The 23045-nt window shown below is 47.8% G+C and overlaps 1 protein-coding gene and 1 pseudogene across 2 annotated transcripts in view; both read left to right on the top strand.

Moving 5' to 3' along the window:
• si:zfos-911d5.4 (uncharacterized) overlaps positions 1-14281 on the top strand; it is a 41263-nt gene extending 26982 nt beyond the window's left edge. For both annotated transcript variants that reach the window (XM_055901697.1, XM_055901698.1), the window contains exon 8: positions 13735-14281. In XM_055901697.1, coding sequence (XP_055757672.1) covers positions 13735-13902 — 168 coding nt within the window. In that variant the 3' untranslated portion in view covers positions 13903-14281. The remainder of the gene's footprint in view (positions 1-13734) is intronic.
• Positions 14172-16293, top strand: LOC129835901 (uncharacterized; annotated as a pseudogene).
• Positions 16294-23045: the final 6752 nt, after the last annotated feature.

Raw genomic sequence — 23045 nt, 5'->3', positions numbered from 1 at the left:
GGTTACAGCTGCCCTCGCTGTGGGGGTTACAGCTGCCCTCGCTGTGACGGTTGCAGCCGCCCTCGCTGTGGCGGTTACAGCAGCCCTCGCTGTGACGGTTGCAGCCGCCCTCGCTGTGGCGGTTACCTCAGGTTGTCTTCCGTATTAAGTTTGACAGCAGCCCAATTTTCTGCACTTTCCTCATTTGGAAAAGTTTTCTGAAAAGTGTGTTTTATTCCGGTAATAAAACACAAAGCATTTTTCAACAGATGAAAATCGTGGTTGTAAATTACCATAGTTTTCAGATTATTCATAATTGGGAATATAGCTCTTCAAAGAAAAGCCAGTGAAATAATTATCTCCAGTGTGTATAGGAACCCCTTGCTGCAGAGTGTGTAGGAGTCCTCCTGAGCCATGCAATTACCCAGAAGACAAGTGGTGCAGAATCCCAGGTGTCCGTACTACACTATAGCAGTGTAGCACAACGCCACTAGACCCACTCGCAGAGCAACAGACCACTGATGAACGCTACCCCCTTTTTTGTGTTGTAGCGGTGGCTTAATTAAACTCTGTCGTTCTATTATCTCTGCTCCAAGCCACAGTGAAATTATCTCTGCTGAGCTCCAGGCCACAGTGAAGAGTATGGTGGAGAGATCCCATGTCCGTCTGTATGAAGATGACTCGATAGGCCTAGTGGATGTTATTCATCTGTCTATTGTGTGTTCAGTCCATCCTCCCTCCTCCTCTTCCCCCTCTTCCTCCTGCTCCCTCCTCCTCTTCCTCCTCCTCTTCCCCCTCGTCCCCCTCGTCCCCCTCCTCCCCCTCCTCTTCCCCCTCCTCTTCCCCCTCCTCTTTCCCCTCCTCTTCCCCCTCCTCTTCCTCCTCTTCCTCCTCCACTTCCTCCTCCTCCTCCTCTTCCCCCTCCTCTTCCCCCTCCTCCTCCTCTTCCCTCTCCTCCTCCTTTTCCCCCTCCTCTTACTCCTCCTCCTCCCTCCTCCTTTTCCCCCTCCCTCCTCCTCTTCCTCCTCTTCCCCCTCCTCCCTCCTCCTCTTACCCCTCTTCCCCTCCTCCTCCTTTTCCCCCTCCTCCTCCTTTTCCCCCTCTTCCTCCTCCTCTTACCCCTCTTCCTCCTCCACTTCCCCCTCCTCCTCTTCCTCCTCCTCCACCAGCTCTTGTATTGGCTACTTTTCCAAGAAGTGTGTATGCAATTCTACCCAGACCATAAGTTCTCGGCTCTAAATGAAGGGTGTGTGTTGGTCTGTATCATATCCTACCCACTGTCCAGGGCCACAGGTCTGTATCATATCCTACCCACTGTCCAGGGGCCACAGGTCTGTATCATATCCTACCCACTGTCCAGGGGCCACAGGTCTGTATCATATCCTACCCACTGTCTAGGGGCCACAGGTCTGTATCATACCCTACCCACTGTCCAGGGGCCACAGGTCTGTATCATATCCTACCCACTGTCCAGGGGCCACAGGTCTGTATCATCACCTACCCACTGTCCAGGGGCCACAGGTCTGTATCATATCCTACCCACTGTCTAGGGGCCACAGGTCTGTATCATATCCTACCCACTGTCCAGGGGCCACAGGTCTGTATCATATCCTACCCACTGTCTAGGGGCCACAGGTCTGTATCATATCCTACCCACTGTCCAGGGGCCACAGGTCTGTATCATATCCTACCCACTGTCCAGGGGCCACAGGTCTGTATCATATCCTACCCACTGTCTAGGGGCCACAGGTCTGTATCATATCCTACCCACTGTCCAGGGGCCACAGGTCTGTATCATCACCTACCCACTGTCCAGGGGCCACAGGTCTGTATCATATCCTACCCACTGTCTAGGGGCCACAGGTCTGTATCATATCCTACCCACTGTCTAGGGGCCACAGGTCTGTATCATATCCTACCCACTGTCTAGGGGCCACAGGTCTGTATCATATCCTACCCACTGTCCAGGGGCCACAGGTCTGTATCATATCCTACCCACTGTCCAGGGGCCACAGGTCTGTATCATATCCTACCCACTGTCTAGGGGCCACAGGTCTGTATCATATCCTACCCACTGTCCAGGGGCCACAGGTCTGTATCATATCCTACCCACTGTCCAGGGGCCACAGGTCTGTATCATATCCTACCCACTGTCCAGGGGCCACAGGTCTGTATCAAATCCTACCCACTGTCCAGGGGCCACAGTCACATGGATATTAAAACACTCTGTGTATTGTAACGTTCTGTTGTTGCTCAGAGTTGATGATGTCATCCCTGCAGTTGTTTCTCCGTTGTCTGTCTATGCTGTCTAGTAGTCCTAGGTTTATGACTGTCTCCCTAATGGCACCCTATTACCTATGGGTCCTGGTCAAAAGTAGTGCACTAAATCTGGAATAGGGTGCGGTGTGGGACACACAGCGTAGATTCTAATTCAGAGTCCTGTTCCCATCTGTTATGGTTATGTTGAATCCCACATAAACCAGTTAGCAGACACTTTGGCCCGTTTTTTGTTTTGTCGTCATGATAATCAGCCTTTAATAATGCTCAGCATCAAATATGCTCTTTTAAACCCCATTTTGCTTTTAGTTAATGGAGTCACAGAGAGGCGGTCAGTGAATGCACTGGGGTTAATGACATTAAGACATGTTTGTAAAGGGCTAAATTAAATCAGTCATAGATTGTAGCTCCGTCATGCCAGACAACCAGACAACCCCATTGAAGAAAGAGAGGGGGAAACAGGGGGGAGATTCCTACTCCAACCTCCTCACAGCAAATGCACTTATGTTGTAGGGACATAAAGTTAGTGGGTTTGGGATGTGAATGGAGCTAAATGGTTATTGGTGTCAGCTGGGCCTTTAATGGCTTCCGGCTAGCCCTGTTGTTAGCCCTGTTAGCCCTGTTGTTAGCCCTGGAGTTAGCTGGGCCTTTAATGGCTTCCGGCTAGCCCTGTTCTTAGCCCTGTTGTTAGCCCTGTTGTTAGCCCTGTTCTTAGCCCTGTTCTTAGCCCTGGTGTTAGCCCTGTTGTTAGCCCTGTTGTTAGCCCTGTTGTTAGCCCTGTTGTTAGACCTGTTGTTAGTCCTGTTAGCCCTGTTGTTAGCCCTGTTGTTAGCCCTGTTGTTAGCCCTGTTGTTAGACCTGTTGTTAGACCTGTTGTTAGACCTGTTGTTAGACCTGTTGTTAGACCTGTTGTTAGACCTGTTGTTAGCTCTGTTGTTAGCTCTGTTGTTAGCCCTGTTAGCCCTGTTGTTATCCCTGTTGTTAGCCCTGTTAGCCCTGTTGTTAGACCTGTTAGTCCTGTTGTTAGTCCTGTTGTTAGCCCCGTTGTTAGCCCCGTTGTTAGCCCCGTTGTTAGCCCCGTTGTTAGCCCCGTTGTTAGCCCCGTTGTTAGCCCCGTTGTTAGCCCCGTTGTTAGCCCCGTTGTTAGCCCCGTTGTTAGCCCCGTTGTTGGTCCTGTTGTTGGTCCTGTTGTTGGTCCTGTTGTTGGCCCTGTTGTTGGCCCTGTTGTTGGCCCTGTTGTTAGCCCTGTTGTTAGCCCTGTTGTTAGTCCTGTTAGCCCTGTTGTTAGACCTGTTAGCCCTGTTGTTAGACCTGTTAGTCCTGTTGTTAGCCCCGTTGTTAGCCCCGTTGTTAGCCCCGTTGTTGGTCCTGTTGTTGGTCCTGTTGTTGGTCCTGTTGTTAGTCCTCCTTAGGAGGAGATTACTGAGTAGTTTGGTTCATCAGGCTGACCCCCAGTCTTCATGGAGGAGATTACTGAGTAGTTTGGTTCATCAGGCTGACCCCCAGTCTTCATGGAGGAGATTACTGAGTAGTTTGAGTCATCAGGCTGAACCCCAGTCTTCGTGGAGGAGATTACTGAGTAGTTTGAGTCATCAGGCTGAACCCCAGTCTTCATGGAGGAGATTACTGAGTAGTTTGGTTCATCAGGCTGAACCCCAGTCTTCATGGAGGAGATTACTGAGTAGTTTGGTTCATCAGGCTGACCCCCAGTCTTCATGGAGATTACTGAGTAGTTTGAGTCATCAGGCTGAACCCCAGTCTTCATGGAGGAGATTACTGAGTAGTTTGAGTCATCAGGCTGAACCCCAGTCTTCATGGAGGAGATTACTGAGTAGTTTGGTTTATCAGGCTGACCTCCAGTCTTCATGGAGGAGATTACTGAGTAGTTTGGTTCATCAGGCTGAACCCCAGTCTTCACGGAGGAGATTACTGAGTAGTTTGAGTCATCAGGCTGAACCCCAGTCTTCATGGAGGAGATTACTGAGTAGTTTGGTTCATCAGGCTGACCCCCAGTCTTCATGGAGGAGATTACTGAGTAGTTTGGTTCATCAGGCTGACCTCCAGTCTTCATGGAGGAGATTACTGAGTAGTTTGGTTCATCAGGCTGAACCCCAGTCTTCATGGAGGAGATTACTGAGTAGTTTGGTTCATCAGGCTGACCCCCAGTCTTCATGGAGGAGATTACTGAGTAGTTTGAGTCATCAGGCTGAACCCCAGTCTTCATGGAGGAGATTACTGAGTAGTTTGGTTCATCAGGCTGACCCCCAGTCTTCATGGAGGAGATTACTGAGTAGTTTGGTTCATCAGGCTGACCCCCAGTCTTCATGGAGGAGATTACTGAGTAGTTTGGTTCATCAGGTTGACCCTCAGTCTTCATGGAGGAGATTACTGAGTAGTTTGGTTCATTAGGCTGACCCCCAGTCTTCATGGAGGAGATTACTGAGTAGTTTGGTTCATCAGGCTGAACCCCAGTCTTCATGGAGGAGATTACTGAGTAGTTTGGTTCATCAGGCTGACCCCCAGTCTTCATGGAGGAGATTACTGAGTAGTTTGAGTCATCAGGCTGAACCCCAGTCTTCATGGAGGAGATTACTGAGTAGTTTGGTTCATCAGGCTGAACCCCAGTCTTCATGGAGGAGATTACTGAGTAGTTTGGTTCATCAGGCTGACCCCCAGTCTTCATGGAGGAGATTACTGAGTAGTTTGGTTCATCAGGCTGAACCCCAGTCTTCATGGAGGAGATTACTGAGTAGTTTGGTTCATCAGGCTGACCCCCAGTCTTCATAGAGGAGATTACTGAGTAGTTTGGTTCATCAGGCTGACCCCCAGTCTTCATGGAGGAGATTACTGAGTAGTTTGGTTCATCAGGCTGACCCCCAGTCTTCATGGAGGAGATTACTGAGCAGTTTGGTTCATCAGGCTGACCCCCAGTCTTCACGGAGGAGATTACTGAGTAGTTTGGTTCATCAGGCTGACCCCCAGTCTTCATGGAGGAGATTACTGAGTAGTTTGGTTCATCTGGCTGACCCCCAGTCTTCACGGAGGAGATTACTGAGTAGTTTGGTTCATCTGGCTGACCCCCAGTCTTCATGGAGGAGATTACTGAGTAGTTTGGTTCATCAGGCTGACCCCCAGTCTTCATGGAGGAGATTACTGAGTAGTTTGGTTCATCAGGTTGACCCTCAGTCTTGAAGTTATTGCGGGGTGATGATGATGTTTTGGCAATGTGGAGTTGATAGTTCCAGAGTAATGTACCTCCTGTGTCTGATAGAGAATTGACTATGTGAGGTACGGCAGTGGGGAGAGTGAAGGTGGGGAGAGTGAAGGTTATCACAGTGGCTTGTGTTTATAGAGATGGACTTCAGAATTAACCTGGAAGAATCCATTGAAGGGTTTAGGTCAACTGTCTGGGAGATATGAATATTTGTAGATGAAAGTGTATAATTGGTGCACATTAATGTTTGTAAATAAACAAGATATTGAGTTTCTAAAACAAAGATGCAGATGGCGCCAGGAAATTAGTGGCGTCTAGTCTTGCACATTTCTTTTGTACGATGAGTAATCTGTGTAGGTAGGAGGCATATGTACTGACCCAGACAATATTACAGTAAATGAGACGGGTCAATGCAGCTCTAGTGATGAGTTGAGAAGTAAACCTGATGAATCAAACCTGATGAATCAAACCTGATGAATCAAACCTGATGAATCAAACCAGATGAATCAAAACCAGATGAATCAAAACCAGATGAATCAAAACCAGATGAATCAAAACCAGATGAATCAAACCAGATGAATCAAACCAGATGAATCAAACCAGATGAATCAAACCAGATGAATCAAAACCAGATGAATCAAAACCAGATGAATCAAACCAGATGAATCAAACCAGATGAATCAAACCAGATGAATCAAACAACTCATCTATCTGATGATACCAGCAGATGTCATCACTTTGCTACAGACAAAATGAATATGTTCCTTCCTTGATAACGTTTCATCAATTAGAGCTCAGAGGAGTCTAGTGGATGTGACTTGTTCCATTTCATTCCCACCAACTGAGATTCTGGCTCTTTTTTTAAAAAATATTTTTTTTACAATATCTCTAATTTTTACTACTCAATACAATATATTTTTATCTATTTTTTTCTAAGATTATTTATTTATTTGGAACCATTCGTAAAATGTGTCCATACCTGAGTTGGCTTCATTAATTAGTGAATCTAAATTATTGTGATTTTAAAATCAAATTGGTATCCTCAGCAAGGGGAAGTACGGTAGAAGACCCAGCAGCAATGTCATTCATATAGATTTAGGAATAACACAGGTCAGATTATAGAATCCTACAGGTAGACCACAGGGACACCAGTCTCCATTCAGAGAAGATAGATCACTTGTCAGACATTTACAACAGAAGTAATTTCCCTCAAAGGAAAGTGAGCTGTCTGTGGTCAGCTCTGAAAAGGGTGAACCCGGCGGTAGGACTTGTGACATACCAGACAGTGAGTAAAGAACAGAGAAAAAGGAGTTGTCTTGTTGAAATGTGAGAGACTCGAGGGCTGGATGAAGTCATCCTGACAAGTCCCCTGACACAGACAATAAGAGGGAGGAGATGGTTAGTTCTTTTGTGTGACTCCCTCCCTTCACCCTTCACCCTCAGGGCTCTGTGTTCTCAGTAGAGGCTCACACACAGGCCTCTCCTCTCCTCATCTCCCCTCTCCGTGCCTGGACCAGTAGCAACAGCCTGAGGTCTTCTCTGGTGGTAATACCTGTAACTCTAGACAGAGACCAAATCAGAGGGAGAAAGAGTTGTACAAAATCTAACCTTTTTTATTTTATTTAACTAGGTAAGTCAGTTAAACAACAAATTATTATTTACAAAGACCACCTACCCTGGTCAAACCCGGACGACGCTTGGGCCCGATTGGGTGTCCCATAAGGTGGCGCACAATCACGGTCGGTTGTGATACAGCCTGGAATCGAACCAGGGTCTGTAGTGACGCCTCTAGCACTGAGATGCAGTGCCTTAGACCACTGCACCGCTCCAGAGCCCCCTTTACCCACCACTGTGTAATCCATGCTGTACACTACGCTAGTATGGATAGTAATGAAACTAGGACAAAATTGTGAGTGGACTAGGGTTTATATAACCTGGGTGGATTATAATGTAGCCTGGGGGGGATTATAATGTAGCCTGGGGGGGATTATAATGTAGCCTGGGGGGGATTATAATGTAGCCTGGGTGGATTATAATGTAGCCTGGGGGGGATTATAATGTAGCCTGGGGGGGATTATAATGTAGCCTGGGGGGGATTATAATGTAGCCTGGGGGGGATTATAATGTAGCCTGGGGGGGATTATAATGTAGCCTGGGGTGGATTATAATGTAGCCTGGGGGGGATTATAATGTAGCCTGGGCGGATTATAATGTAGCCTGGGGGGATTATAATGTAGCCTGGGTGGATTATAATGTAGCCTGAGTGAATTATAACGTAGCTAATGTAGCCTGGGTGGATTATAATGTAGCCTGGGTGGATTATAATGTAGCCTGGGCGGATTATATTGTAGCCTGGGCGGATTATAATGTAGCCTGGGCGGATTATAATGTAGCCTGGGTGGATTATAATGTAGCCTGGGTGGATTATAATGTAGCCTGGGTGGATTATAATGTAGCCTGAGTGAATTATAACGTAGCTAATGTAGCCTGGGTGGATTATAATGTAGCCTGGGTGGATTATAATGTAGCCTGGGTGGATTATAATGTAGCCTGGGTGGATTATAATGTAGCCTGGGTGGATTATAATGTAGCCTGGGTGGATTATAATGTAGCCTGGGTGGATTATAATGTAGCCTGGGTGGATTATAATGTAGCCTGGGGGGGATTAATGTAGCCTGGGGGGGATTATAATGTAGCCTGGGGGGGATTATAATGTAGCCTGGGTGGATTATAATGTAGCCTGGGTGGATTATAATGTAGCCTGGGTGGATTATAATGTAGCCTGGGTGAATTATAATGTAGCCTGGGTGGATTATAATGTAGCCTGGGTGGATTATAATGTAGCCTGGGTGGATTATAATGTAGCCTGGGTGGATTATAATGTAGCCTGGGTGCCAGTCTGTTCCTGCTCTCTTGCCAACTCCTTATGGAACTGTCATGCCAGACATTGGATTGACAATGGTAATGTAGTAAGCAAGAGCACAAACAGATCTGGGGGCCGGGCTGGCGAGATCAGATCTGGGGGCCGGGCTGGCGAGATCAGATCTGGGGGCTGGGCTGGCGAGATCAGATCTGGGGGCCGGGGCTGGCGAGATCAGATCTGGGGGCCGGGCTGGCGAGATCAGATCTGGGGGCCGGGCTGGCGAGATCAGATCTGGGGGCCAGGCTAGGCTGGGACTTATACACATTATTCAATATTATACACACAGAGGTCTTCTCACAGACAAAAATATAATATTCTATTCATTATATTTCTATGATCAGAGTGAGATAGTTGTAAAGATAACACAGATACAGTATGTACAGTTGAAGTCGGAAGTTTACATACAACCTTAGCCAAATACATTTAAACTGTTTATCACAATTCCTGATATTTAATCCTAGTAAAATTCCCTGTTTTATGTCAGTTAGGATCACCACTTTACTTTAAGAATGTGAAATGTCAGAATAATAGTAGAGAGAATGATTTATTTCAGCTTTTATATCTTTCATCACATTCCAAGTGGGTCAGAGGTTTCCATACACTCAATTAGTATTTGGTAGCATTGCCTTTAAATTGTTTAACTTGAGTTAAACGTTTCGGGTAGCCTTCCACAAGCTTCCCACAATAAGTTGGGTGAATTTTGGCCCATTCCTCCTGACAGAGCTGGTGTAACTGAGTCAGGTTTGTAGGCCTCCTTGCTCGCACATGCTTTTTCAGTTCTGCCCACAAATGTTCTTAAGGATTGAGGTCAGGGCTTTGTGATGGCCACTCCACTATCACTTTGTGGCTGAGCCGTTGTTGCTCCTAGACGTTTCCACTTCACAATAACAGCACTTAGAGCTATTGCGGTTAGCTCGCCGGTATTGCCGTTAGCTCGCCGGTATTGCGGTTAGCTCGCCGGTATTGCCGTTAGCTCGCCGGTATTGCCGTTAGCTCGCCGGTATTGCCGTTAGCTCGCCGGTATTGCGGTTAGCTCGCCGGTATTGCCGTTAGCTCGCCGGTATTGCCGTTAGCTCGCCGGTATTGCCGTTAGCTCGCCGGTATTGCCGTTAGCTCGCCGGTATTCGCCGGTATTGCGGTTAGCTCGCCGGTATTGCGGTTAGCTCGCCGGTATTGCGGTTAGCTCGCCGGTATTGCGGTTAGCTCGCCGGTATTGCGGTTAGCTCGCCGGTATTGCGGTTAGCTCGCCGGTATTGCGGTTAGCTCGCCGGTATTGCCGTTAGCTCGCCGGTATTGCCGTTAGCTCGCCGGTATTGCCGTTAGCTCGCCGGTATTGCCGTTAGCTCGCCGGTATTGCGGTTAGCTCGCCGGTATTGCGGTTAGCTCGCCGGTATTGCGGTTAGCTCGCCGGTATTGCCGTTAGCTCGCCGGTATTGCCGTTAGCTCGCCGGTATTGCCGTTAGCTCGCCGGTATTGCCGTTAGCTCGCCGGTATTGCCGTTAGCTCGCCGGTATTGCCGTTAGCTCGCCGGTATTGCCGTTGGCTCGCCGGTATTGCCGTTGGCTCGCCGGTATTGCCGTTGGCTCGCCGGTATTGCCGTTAGCTCGCCGGTATTGCCGTTAGCTCGCCGGTATTGCCGTTAGCTCGCCGGTATTGCCGTTAGCTCGCCGGTATTGCGGTTAGCTCGCCGGTATTGCCGTTAGCTCGCAGGTGGGTCGTGCTGCAGGGGATGAGGGCTGTGTTGTTTTTATGTTTGAACTAAAGACAACGCTATATAGGGAATAGGGTGTGAGTTATGGCACAGACATAACAGGAGGATCTTCAGGGAGCGGTAGCACTATGTCCTCTACCAGTCTCCTGACCCACCAACCCCTCCACTATTACAATGATCACGTTCAATGGCAGACAAAAGGAACTAAGGCTTTGTCCTACGTGGCACCCTATTCTCTAGTCAGTGCACTACTTTCGACCCAGAACCATGGGGCAATAGAGTGCCGTTTTTTTTTAGGCCCTCACCCTAAATCTGACATACAGGGTGTTTTCCCACCTCCTGATGGACAACGATGCTTATCAGTCTATATTTGAGGCTCTCAGTAATAACATACCGTAGTTGGGCAATGACTCCCACCCAGGGACAAGGACAGATGCATTGGGAATCCTACTGTCTCTGCCATTTTAACTAAAAGCCTCCCCCCCCCCCAAACCATTTTTATGGATGGACTACCTCGACATGAAAGAACCCTGGAGAATAAATAGTAATTGAATAAATGGTCTATTGTACGGTGGGCTTTAAGCTAGAGAAAATAGAGCTGTGGGAAGGGCAGTGTTGTAATACAGGCCCCCCTACTTCCATCCCTCTGTAAATGGAGACAAAAAATATGAAATGTACAACAAAAAATAAGTATTCTTTTGAACAGGGTTTTTCTTCCAATTACCTGAAAGTCTAAATCTTTGTTAAGAGGCTCTATTGTCACTCAGACGAAGCACGAATAGGGGATTTTTGAAGAAGTTTATTAAGTCCAATGAACGCAGGGACTAAAACTCGTGATAAGTGACAGATAATTGGTAGATAAGTAAAGCATCAAGATATAGGGGTACCACTAGGAGACATGATAAATGACAGGTAGATAATAGCTAGCCCACTAGGAGACATGACAGGTAGATAATAGCTAGCCCACTAGGAGACATGATAAATGACAGGTAGATAATAGCTAGCCCACTAGGAGACATGATAAATGACAGGTAGATAATAGCTTGCCCACTTGGAGACATGATAAATGACAGGTAGCTAGCCCACTAGCAGACGTGATAAATGACAGGTAGATAATAGCTAGCCCACTAGGAGACGTGATAAATGACAGGTAGCTAGCCCACTAGCAGACGTGATAAATGACAGGTAGATAATAGCTAGCCCACTAGGAGACGTGATAAATGACAGGTAGATAATAGCTAGCCCACTAGGAGACGTGATAAATGACAGGTAGATAATAGCTAGCCCACTAGGAGACGTGATAAATGACAGGTAGATAATAGCTAGTCGTCTTGGAGACGTGATAAATGACAGGTAGATAATAGCTAGCCCACTTGGAGACATTATAAATGACAGGTAGATAATAGCTAGCCCACTAGGAGACATGATAAATGACAGGTAGATAATAGCTAGCCCACTAGGAGACATTATAAATGACAGGTAGATAATAGCTAGCCCACTAGGAGACGTGATAAATGACAGGTAGATAATAGCTAGCCCACTTGGAGACATTATAAATGACAGGTAGATAATAGCTAGCCCACTAGGAGACATGATAAATGACAGGTAGATAATAGCTAGCCCACTAGAAGACATTATAAATGACAGGTAGATAATAGCTAGCCCACTAGGAGACGTGATAAATGACAGGTAGATAATAGCTAGCCCACTAGGAGACATGATAAATGACAGGTAGATAATAGCTAGCCCACTAGGAGACGTGATAAATGACAGGTAGATAATAGCTAGCCCACTAGGAGACGTGATAAATGACAGGTAGATAATAGCTAGCCCACTAGGAGACGTGATAAATGACAGGTAGATAATAGCTAGCCCACTAGGAGACGTGATAAATGACAGGTAGATAATAGCTAGCCCACTAGGAGACATGATAAATGACAGGTAGATAATAGCTAGCCCACTAGGAGACATGATAAATGACAGGTAGATAATAGCTAGCCCACTAGGAGACATGATAAATGACAGGTAGATAATAGCTTGCCCACTTGGAGACATGATAAATGACAGGTAGCTAGCCCACTAGAAGACATGATAAATGACGGGTAGTTAATAGCTAGCCGACTTGGAGACATGATAAATGACAGGTAGATAATAGCTAGCCCACTAGGAGACATGATAAATGACAGGTAGATAATAGCTAGCCCACTAGGAGACATGATAAATGACAGGTAGATAATAGCTAGCCCACTAGGAGACATGATAAATGACAGGTAGATAATAGCTAGCCCACTAGGAGACATGATAAATGACAGGTAGATAATAGCTAGCCCACTAGCAGACATGATAAATGACAGGTAGATAATAGCTAGCCCACTAGCAGACGTGATAAATGACAGGTATATAATAGCGAGCCCACTAGGAGACATGATAAATGACAGATTTTTTTTCTCGCTACATGCTTCAACACTCAGTGGTTCTGTGAGCTTTTGTGGCCTACCACTTTGTGGCTGAGCCGTTGTTGCTCCTAGACAGTTCCACTTCACAATAACAGCACTTACAGTTGACCAGGGCAGGGGGGGGGGGAAATATATACACACACACACCAAAGTATGTGGACACCCCTTCAAATTAGTTAAGTCGGCTATTTCAGCCACAACCGTGGGTGACAGGTGTATAAAAATCGAGCACACCGCCATGCAATCTCCATAGACAAACATTGGCAGTAGAATGGCCCGTACTGAAGAGCTCAGTGACTTTCAATGTGGCACTGTCATAGGAGGCCACCTTTCTAACAAGTCAGTTGGTCATATTTTGCGTAGTTAAGTATTTAGAAAAATAATAATTGTGTTGTATATGCACACACTATTCCCCAATACAAATAGATTACCCATCTACGTTTCTCTTCTCTGATGAGAGGGACTCCGTCACAATGGCTCCATAGTATTCTATTATTCAACAGAATTCGGTAGCCTGTTTCTGGTTGGGACCCTGTCTCTTTGGAAGCCGTTCTCTCCCTGGCAGCTCCACCTGATCTACTGGGGCCGGAGGGAACGGCAGGCAGTACAACAGGGCTTTGATTCAATCTGATAGCGGGATATAGACATTGGGTCATTTTTCTGATTGAGCCGACTTATGCAGCATTTAGAGCGTGAATGTGATCTCCTCCACTGAGGCCTTTTGAAGTCGCAATGTCTGTAACCTACCATCTGAGTCCCGGCCCAGTGATTTCTTTCCTCCTCCTTTTCTCTGCTTCCTGCCAGTCCCCCCCCCCCCCCCCCCCCCGACAGGAAGCAACAGCTTGTCAATATAGCTAGAGGTCAGAGGTGTCAGTAGAGGTATAAACCTGAGGTCACAGTCCCCACTGACCCCTCAGAGAGAAGTTACAGACGATCAGAGACACCTCCAAGCCATTCTGACCACCATAACTTTAAAACAAACAATTCCTTATTTTATTTTTTTTAAGGAAGTTATTTAGAAAAATGTTTTAGTTTGTGTAATTAGATGTGGAGCTTTACATGTGGAGGACCACTGTGTTTTGTATGTAAATAAAGATAAAACAAATACGATTTCTCCTTCTAAACTTCTACACGGTGACTACTTATCTCACGTGTCCTCTGTCGCCCCCTGTAGGTGACGGTGAAGATGTATAAACGTGGAGCTCCAGGTTGGCTGGGAAAGCCCCTGACGTCCACCAGCACCATCCCCCACAACACACACGTCATCTTCCGGATCAACGGAGAGGAAACGGACGCCAGGATCCCCGCTAACACCATCCAAAGCATCACACTCAGCATATGACCTTTTTAACCCCTGGTTACGGCCCAGCGGGCACCCTATATAGTACACTACATTTAGTGCGCTGGTATATGGAGTAGGGTGCCATTTTGGGATCCATCACAGACAGTGGATCTGTATGAGAAACTAGCCTGTTCTTCACGGTCTGCAGGTTTTAGGTGTGTGTGTGTGTGCACAGTTTTCTAAACTACCAGGTTAGGTATCTGTTGAATCAGACTCTCTTATTTAAACTAATTTACCCAACTAGTTTTTTGGCCCTTAAGACCAGAAGGATGAAAGGAATTGTTGGTAACTGAAGACCCCTGTAGTGAGACTTCATGGACCTCCTTCTATACTAGCTATCACACCACAATGACTATATATACCTGCTGTTTCTAGTTATGTATACGAGTAACTTTTTATCACATAGATCACTTAGTTGTGCTACACAGCATCCTGCAGGCTACCAAACATCCCTGAACCACAGCTACACAGCATCCTGCAGGCTACCAAACATCCCTCAACCACAGCATCCTGCAGGCTACCAAACATCCCTCAACCACAGCATCCTGCAGGCTACCAAACATCCCTCAACCACAGCTACACAGCATCCTGCAGGCTACCAAACATCCCTCAACCACAGCATCCTGCAGGCTACCAAACATCCCTCAACCACAGCATCCTGCAGGCTACCAAACATCCCTCAACCACAGCTACACGACATCCTGCAGGCTACCAAACATCCCTCAACCACAGCATCCTGCAGGCTACCAAACATCCCTCAACCACAGCATCCTGCAGGCTACCAAACATCCCTCAACCACAGCATCCTGCAGGCTACCAAACATCCCTCAACCACAGCATCCTGCAGGCTACCAAACATCCCTCAACCACAGCTACACAGCATCCTGCAGGCTACCAAACATCCCTCAACCACAGCATCCTGCAGGCTACCAAACATCCCTCAACCACAGCATCCTGCAGGCTACCAAACATCCCTCAACCACAGCATCCTGCAGGCTACCAAACATCCCTCAACCACAGCATCCTGCAGGCTACCAAACATCCCTCAACCACAGCTACACAGCATCCTGCAGGCTACCAAACATCCCTCAGCCACAGCATCCTGCAGGCTACCAAACATCCCTCAGCCATGACATCCTACAGGCTACCAAACATCCCTCAACCACAGCATCCTGCAGGCTACCAAACATCCCTCAACCACAGCATCCTGCAGGCTACCAAACATCCCTCAACCACAGCTACACAGCATCCTGCAGGCTACCAAACATCCCTCAACCACAGCTACACGACATCCTGCAGGCTACCAAACATCCCTCAGCCACAGCTACACGACATCCTGCAGGCTACCAAACATCCCTCAACCACAGCTACACGACATCCTGCAGGCTACCAAACATCCCTCAACCACAGCTACACGACATCCTGCAGGCTACCAAACATCCCTCAACCACAGCATCCTGCAGGCTACCAAACATCCCTCAACCACAGCTACACGACATCCTGCAGGCTACCAAACATCCCTCAACCACAGCTACACGACATCCTGCAGGCTACCAAACATCCCTCAACCACAGCATCCTGCAGGCTACCAAACATCCCTCAACCACAGCTACACAGCATCCTGCAGGCTACCAAACATCCCTCAACCACAGCTACACGACATCCTGCAGGCTACCAAACATCCCTCAACCACAGCATCCTGCAGGCTACCAAACATCCCTCAACCACAGCTACACAACATCCTGCAGGCTACCAAACATCCCTCAACCACACAGCATCCTGCAGGCTACCAAACATCCCTCAACCACAGCTACACAGCATCCTGCAGGCTACCAAACATCCCTAAACCACAGCATCCTGCAGGCTACCAAACATCCCTCAACCACAGCATCCTGCAGGCTACCAAACATCCCTCAACCACAGCATCCTGCAGGCTACCAAACATCCCTCAACCACAGCTACACAGCATCCTGCAGGCTACCAAACATCCCTCAACCACAGCTACACAGCATCCTGCAGGCTACCAAACATCCCTCAACCACAGCATCCTGCAGGCTACCAAACATCCCTCAACCACAGCATCCTGCAGGCTACCAAACATCCCTCAACCACAGCTACACAACATCCTGCAGGCTACCAAACATCCCTCAACCACAGCATCCTGCAGGCTACCAAACATCCCTCAACCACAGTATCCTGCAGGCTACCAAACATCCCTCAACCACAGCATCCTGCAGGCTACCAAACATCCCTCAACCACACAACATCCTGCAGGCTACCAAACATCCCTCAACCACAGCATCCTGCAGGCTACCAAACATCCCTCAACCACAGCTCCACTTGTCACCCTGTAGTCAAACCCATTGTTATGCTGATAAATCTGTTTCATAAATCAGCACTTAGCCTCGTGTAAACTCTCCGGTTCACACGCCGACTCGCCTTGTTCCATCCTCGGTGGCCTGTCATACTCAACGACCGTATTACGTTAATGAAGATGTTTCAGAAACAATTAGCCTGATTTAAACTTGCTCTTGTTTTGAATGATAATTCTAGTGTCTGGCCCCCTGCCGCTAACGTAGACATTAACGAGCCGTTATGTCAGTTGGTTTGATTGTGTCACCACTACAAGGTTCATCTGCGGAGTGTGTACCTAACGTGCTAATTGTTACAGTTAAAAAACCGCTGGCCCCTTAGTGTTAATGAGGGCTGGGGAGGTTACCTGTATTACTGACTGGCCCCTTAGTGTTAACGAGGCCTGGGGAGGTTACCTGTATTACTGACTGGCCCCTTTAGTGTTGAGGGCTGGGGACGTTACCTGTATTACTGACTGGCCCCTTAGTGTTAATGAGGGCTGGGGAGGTTACCTGTGTTACTGACTGGCCCCTTAGTGTTAACGAGGGCTGGGGACGTTACCTGTATTACTGACTGGCCCCTTAGTGTTAATGAGGGCTGGGGAGGTTACCTGTATTACTGACTGGCCCCTTAGTGTTAACGAGGCCTGGGGAGGTTACCTGTATTACTGACTGGCCCCTTTAGTGTTGAGGGCTGGGGACGTTACCTGTATTACTGACTGGCCCCTTAGTGTTAATGAGGGCTGGGGAGGTTACCTGTGTTACTGACTGGCCCCTTAGTGTTAACGAGGGCTGGGGACGTTACCTGTATTACTGACTGGCCCCTTAGTGTTAATGAGGGCTGGGGAGGTTACCTGTATTACTGACTGGCCCCTTAGTGTTAATGAGGGCTGGGGACGTTACCTGTATTACTGACTGGCCCCTTAGTGTTAATGAGGGCTGGGGACGTTACCTGTATTACTGACTGGCCCCTTAGTGTTAATGAGGGCTGGGGACGTTACCTGTATTACTGACTGGCCCCTTAGTGTTAATGAGGTCTGGGGACGTTACCTGTATTACTGACTGGCCCCTTAGTGTTAATGAGGGCTGGGGAGGTTACCTGTGTTACTGACTGGCCCCTTAGTGTTAACGAGGGCTGGGGACGTTACCTGTATTACTGACTGGCCCCTTAGTGTTAATGAGGGCTGGGGAGGTTACCTGTATTACTGACTGGCCCCTTAGTGTTAATGAGGGCTGGGGACGTTACCTGTATTACTGACTGGCCCCTTAGTGTTAATGAGGGCTGGGGACGTTACCTGTATTACTGACTGGCCCCTTAGTGTTAATGAGGGCTGGGGAGGTTACCTGTATTACTGACTGGCCCCTTTAGTGTTAATGAGGGCTGGGGAAAGTTACCTGTATTACTGACTGGCCCCTTAGTGTTAATGAGGTCTGGGGACGTTACCTGTATTACTGACTGGCCCCTTAGTGTTAATGAGGTCTGGGGACGTTACCTGTATTACTGACTGGCCCCTTAGTGTTAATGAGGGCTGGGGAGGTTACCTGTATTACTGACTGGCCCCTTAGTGTTGAGGGCTGGGGACGTTACCTGTATTACTGACTGGGCCCTTAGTGTTAACGAGGGCTGGGGACGTTACCTGTATTACTGACTGGCCCCTTAGTGTTAATGAGGGCTGGGGACGTTACCTGTATTACTGACTGGCCCCTTAGTGTTAATGAGGGCTGGGGAAGTTACCTGTATTACTGACTGTCCCCTTAGTGTTAAAGAGGGCTGGGGAAGTTACCTGTATTACTGACTGGCCCCTTAGTGTTGAGGGCTGGGGAAGTTACCTGTATTACTGACTGGCCCCTTAGTGTTAATGAGGGCTGGGGACGTTACCTGTATTACTGACTGGCCCCTTAGTGTTAATGAGGGCTGGGGACGTTACCTGTATTACTGACTGGCCCCTTAGTGTTAATGAGGGCTGGGGAAGTTACCTGTATTACTGACTGGCCCCTTGGTGTTAACGAGGGCTGGGGAAGTTACCTGTATTACTGACTGGCCCCTTGGTGTTAATGAGGGCTGGGGAAGTTACCTGTATTACTGACTGGCCCCTTAGTGTTAATGAGGGCTGGGGAAGTTACCTGTATTACTGACTGGCCCCTTAGTGTTGAGGGCTGGGGAAGTTACCTGTATTACTGACTGGCACCTTAGTGTTAATGAGGGCTGGGGACGTTACCTGTATTACTGACTGGCCCCTTAGTGTTAATGAGGGCTGGGGACGTTACCTGTATTACTAACTGGCCCCTTAGTGTTAATGAGGGCTGGGGAAGTTACCTGTATTACTGACTGGCCCCTTGGTGTTAACGAGGGCTGGGGAAGTTACCTGTATTACTGACTGGCCCCTTGGTGTTACTGAGGGCTGGGGAAGTTACCTGTGTTACTGACTGGCCCCTTAGTGTTAATGAGGGCTGGGGAAGTTACCTGTATTACTGACTGGCCCCTTAGTGTTAATGAGGGCTGGGGGGGGGGGGGGGTTACCTGTGTTACTGACTGGCCCCTTAGTGTTAATGAGGGCTGGGGAGGTTACCTGTATTACTGACTGGCCCCTTTAGTGTTAATGAGGGCTGGGGAAAGTTACCTGTATTACTGACTGGCCCCTTAGTGTTAATGAGGTCTGGGGACGTTACCTGTATTACTGACTGGCCCCTTAGTGTTAATGAGGTCTGGGGACGTTACCTGTATTACTGACTGGCCCCTTAGTGTTAATGAGGGCTGGGGAGGTTACCTGTATTACTGACTGGCCCCTTAGTGTTGAGGGCTGGGGACGTTACCTGTATTACTGACTGGGCCCCTAGTGTTAACGAGGGCTGGGGACGTTACCTGTATTACTGACTGGCCCCTTAGTGTTAATGAGGGCTGGGGACGTTACCTGTATTACTGACTGGCCCCTTAGTGTTAATGAGGGCTGGGGAAGTTACCTGTATTACTGACTGTCCCCTTAGTGTTAAAGAGGGCTGGGGAAGTTACCTGTATTACTGACTGGCCCCTTAGTGTTGAGGGCTGGGGAAGTTACCTGTATTACTGACTGGCCCCTTAGTGTTAATGAGGGCTGGGGACGTTACCTGTATTACTGACTGGCCCCTTAGTGTTAATGAGGGCTGGGGACGTTACCTGTATTACTGACTGGCCCCTTAGTGTTAATGAGGGCTGGGGAAGTTACCTGTATTACTGACTGGCCCCTTGGTGTTAACGAGGGCTGGGGAAGTTACCTGTATTACTGACTGGCCCCTTGGTGTTAATGAGGGCTGGGGAAGTTATCTGTGTTACTGGCGGTGTTGGTTGGACGGCTACCTGGCGGTGTTGGTTGGACGGCTACCTGGCGGTGTTGGTTGGACGGCTACCTGGCGGTGTTGGTTGGACGGCTACCTGGCGGTGTTGGTTGGACGGCTACCTGGCGGTGTTGGTTGGAAGGCTACTGGCGGTGTTGGTTTGACGGCTACTGTCGGTGTTGGGTTGGACGGCTACCTGTCGGTGTTGGGTTGGACGGCTACCTGGCGGTGTTGGGTTGGACGGCTACTGGCGGTGTTGGGTTGGACGGCTACCTGGCGGTGTTGGGTTGGACGGCTACCTGGCGGTGTTGGTTGGACGGCTACTGTCGGTGTTGGTTGGACGGCTACTGGCGGTGTTGGTTGGACGGCTACTGGCGGTGTTGGGTTGGACGGCTACCTGTCGGTGTTGGGTTGGACGGCTACCTGGCGGTGTTGGGTTGGACGGCTACTGTCGGTGTTGGGTTGGACGGCTACTGGCGGTGTTGGTTGGACGGCTACTGTCGGTGTTGGGTTGGACGGCTACCTGTCGGTGTTGGGTTGGACGGCTACCTGGCGGTGTTGGGTTGGACGGCTACCTGGCGGTGTTGGGTTGGACGGCTACTGGCGGTGTTGGGTTGGACGGCTACCTGGCGGTGTTGGGTTGGACGGCTACCTGGCGGTGTTGGTTGGACGGCTACTGGCGGTGTTGGTTGGACGGCTACCTGGCGGTGTTGGGTTGGACGGCTACTGGCGGTGTTGGTTGGACGGCTACTGGCGGTGTTGGGTTGGACGGCTACTGGCGGTGTTGGTTGGACGGCTACTGGCGGTGTTGGTTGGACGGCGAGTGATAAGGTCTGTTTTTCCTGAGTTTCTGTGATGTTTTTTTATTAATACCCTCTTCTCTCTGGCAAGAGGATCTTCAAGAGCTCACGTGTTCAGACCAAACCTGCGTTCAAATACTATTTAAAATCATTTTCAGTACTTTAGCTGTGCTTGATTTGAGCTTGCCTGTTTCAATAGACAAGTCCCAAAAGTACAAACCTGGCACTCCAGGCAGGCTTAAGTAAACACTTGAAGTATTTTTGAAAGATTGCAAATAGTATTTGAACCCAGGTCTGGTTCGGACAGGCTGCCCGGTACCATTTAATTTACCAGCTTTTAGTGCGTGTTCTCATCAGTAGCACTACCTGTCACTCCACTGCTTTGCTTAACAGCTAGCAATTGTATTTACTGTGTCTGGCGTTGGGTCTAAATGAAGTTATTTCTATCGGGATATCAGTGCCTTGAGCTAATTCAGGAGGGAAATCTCTGTGGCATCTCGCTGACGAGCATCTCTCTACCTGAAACGACCACCAGACTCGACTCAAGCTCCTCCCTTTTATAAAAGGTCTGTTTTTCTCCATGTGCCTGGGGGGGGTTAGGATGTGTGTTGGGGGTGGAAGCACTGAGCAGTACTACCCCGTGGATATGTAATACCTCGTCTCTATTCTCAGTGAAACCGGGGTTGCCTTGGGGCAGCCATTTTTTTTTTCCCGAGACATTGTTCATTGATTTGTGTGCTCTGTGTTTTGTTTTATACCTATGGGCGTGCATTCAGAATGGATGTTGTCTTGTGTTTTAATGTGTAACTATACCCACGTCTCACTTTTCCTGAATGTGTCGTTGGACTTGATATATGTTCTCCTACTCGGGCCGATTCAATGGCGTTTTCTCAGGAAAATGTATATTTTTTGAGAAGCTGTCCTCCAACTAGTTATACAGAGACAGTAGACCTGCTGTGGGACTCTAAACGTAGATCTACAGTAGGTTTACAGATTATACTGAACATTTTGAAAACAGTCTTGACAAGACTACAAGCACCTATACCATTTGTATTCAAAGGCATAATTAAACCATATTCTGCATGCTTATTTTACCATTTATATATATATATTTTTTTTTTTATAGAAATCTTTTAGTGATTTTTTTTTTATTAAATGATCTTTTCAAATATTTGTACTACTTGATGTTTTTAAAAAATAAAATGGTGTGAAAAATATAATCTTGGTTGTGTACTTGTTGTGTATCCTGAAGTCTCTCTCTCTCGGTACGTGCACGTCTCTGCATCACAACGACACTGAACCACAATATAAAACGCAACATGTAAAGTGTTGCTCCCATGTTTCATGAGCTGAAATAAAAAGATCGCAGGAATGTTCCATACGGACAAAATGTTTATTTCTCTCAAATGTTATGCACGAATTTGTTTACATCCCTGTTTTGTGAGAATTTCTCCTTTGCCTAGATAATCCATCCACCTGACAGGTGTGGCATATCAAGAAGCTGATTGAACAGCATGATCATTACACAGGTGCACCTTGTGCTGGGGGACAATAAAAGGCCACTCTAAAAATGCACAGTTTTGTCACAACAACACAAAGCCTCAGATGTCTCAAGTTGAGGGAGCGTGCAATTGGCTGACTGCAGGAATGTCCACCAGAGCTGTTGCCAGAGCATTTAATGTTCATTTCTCTACTATAAGCTACCTCCAATGTCATTTTAGAGAATTTGACCTCACAACCCCTGAGGATTTGGCAGTACGTCCAACCAGCCTCACAACCCCAGAACACGTGTAATCACTACTTTCCATGACATCATCTATCACTACTTTACATGTCATCTATCACTACTTTCCATGACATCATCTATCGCTACTTTCCATGACATCATCAATCGCTACTTTCCATGACATCATCTATCGCTACTTTCCATGACATCATCTATCGCTACTTTCCATGACATCATCTATCGCTACTTTCCATGACATCATCTATCGCTACTTTCCATGACATCTATCACTACTTTCCATGACATCATCTATCGCTACTTTCCATGACATCATCTATCACTACATTACATGTCATCTATCACTACTTTCCATGACATCATCTATCGCTACTTTCCATGACATCATCTATCACTACTTTCCATGACATCATCTATCACTACTTTCCATGACATCATCTATCACTACTTCCAATGACATCATCTATCACTACTTTCCATGACATCATCTATCGCTACTTTCCATGACATCATCTATCGCTACTTTGCCACAAGGTTTCATCAAAGTATTTTTGGGGAGATAATGTATATTTATCCATCATCAGTAGGCCTTTATTCCCTTCAACAGCCTGCGTGATGTCTGAACCATGGCGGATGGGCAGGGATTAGGAACGGATGAATGGAAGGTCTGGCCACGGGTAGACAATGGGGGCTCTGTCGGCACTAGTAGTGTGGTTGCCCGTTGGGAGGAGACGGTGTGACGTTCCACACACACAGTTGGGAGGGGGAAAAGGGGGATGTGGTGCAGAACTCTAGGAGGAGACCAGAACACAGAACACGGCGCATCCTACAAGGTAACGAGGTCACCTGATCCAGGCTGGAATTCCAGAGGAACGGCAGCAGATCAATGAGGGGTTCTGTTTAAAGGGGAAATCATACAGGGTATTGAGCTGAGTG

This window comes from Salvelinus fontinalis, chromosome 37, assembly GCF_029448725.1.
Source record: "Salvelinus fontinalis isolate EN_2023a chromosome 37, ASM2944872v1, whole genome shotgun sequence".
Taxonomy (NCBI): Eukaryota; Metazoa; Chordata; class Actinopteri; order Salmoniformes; family Salmonidae; genus Salvelinus; species Salvelinus fontinalis.
Note: the sequence above shows the minus strand (reverse complement) of the source record. Positions and strands in the feature narration are given on the sequence as shown.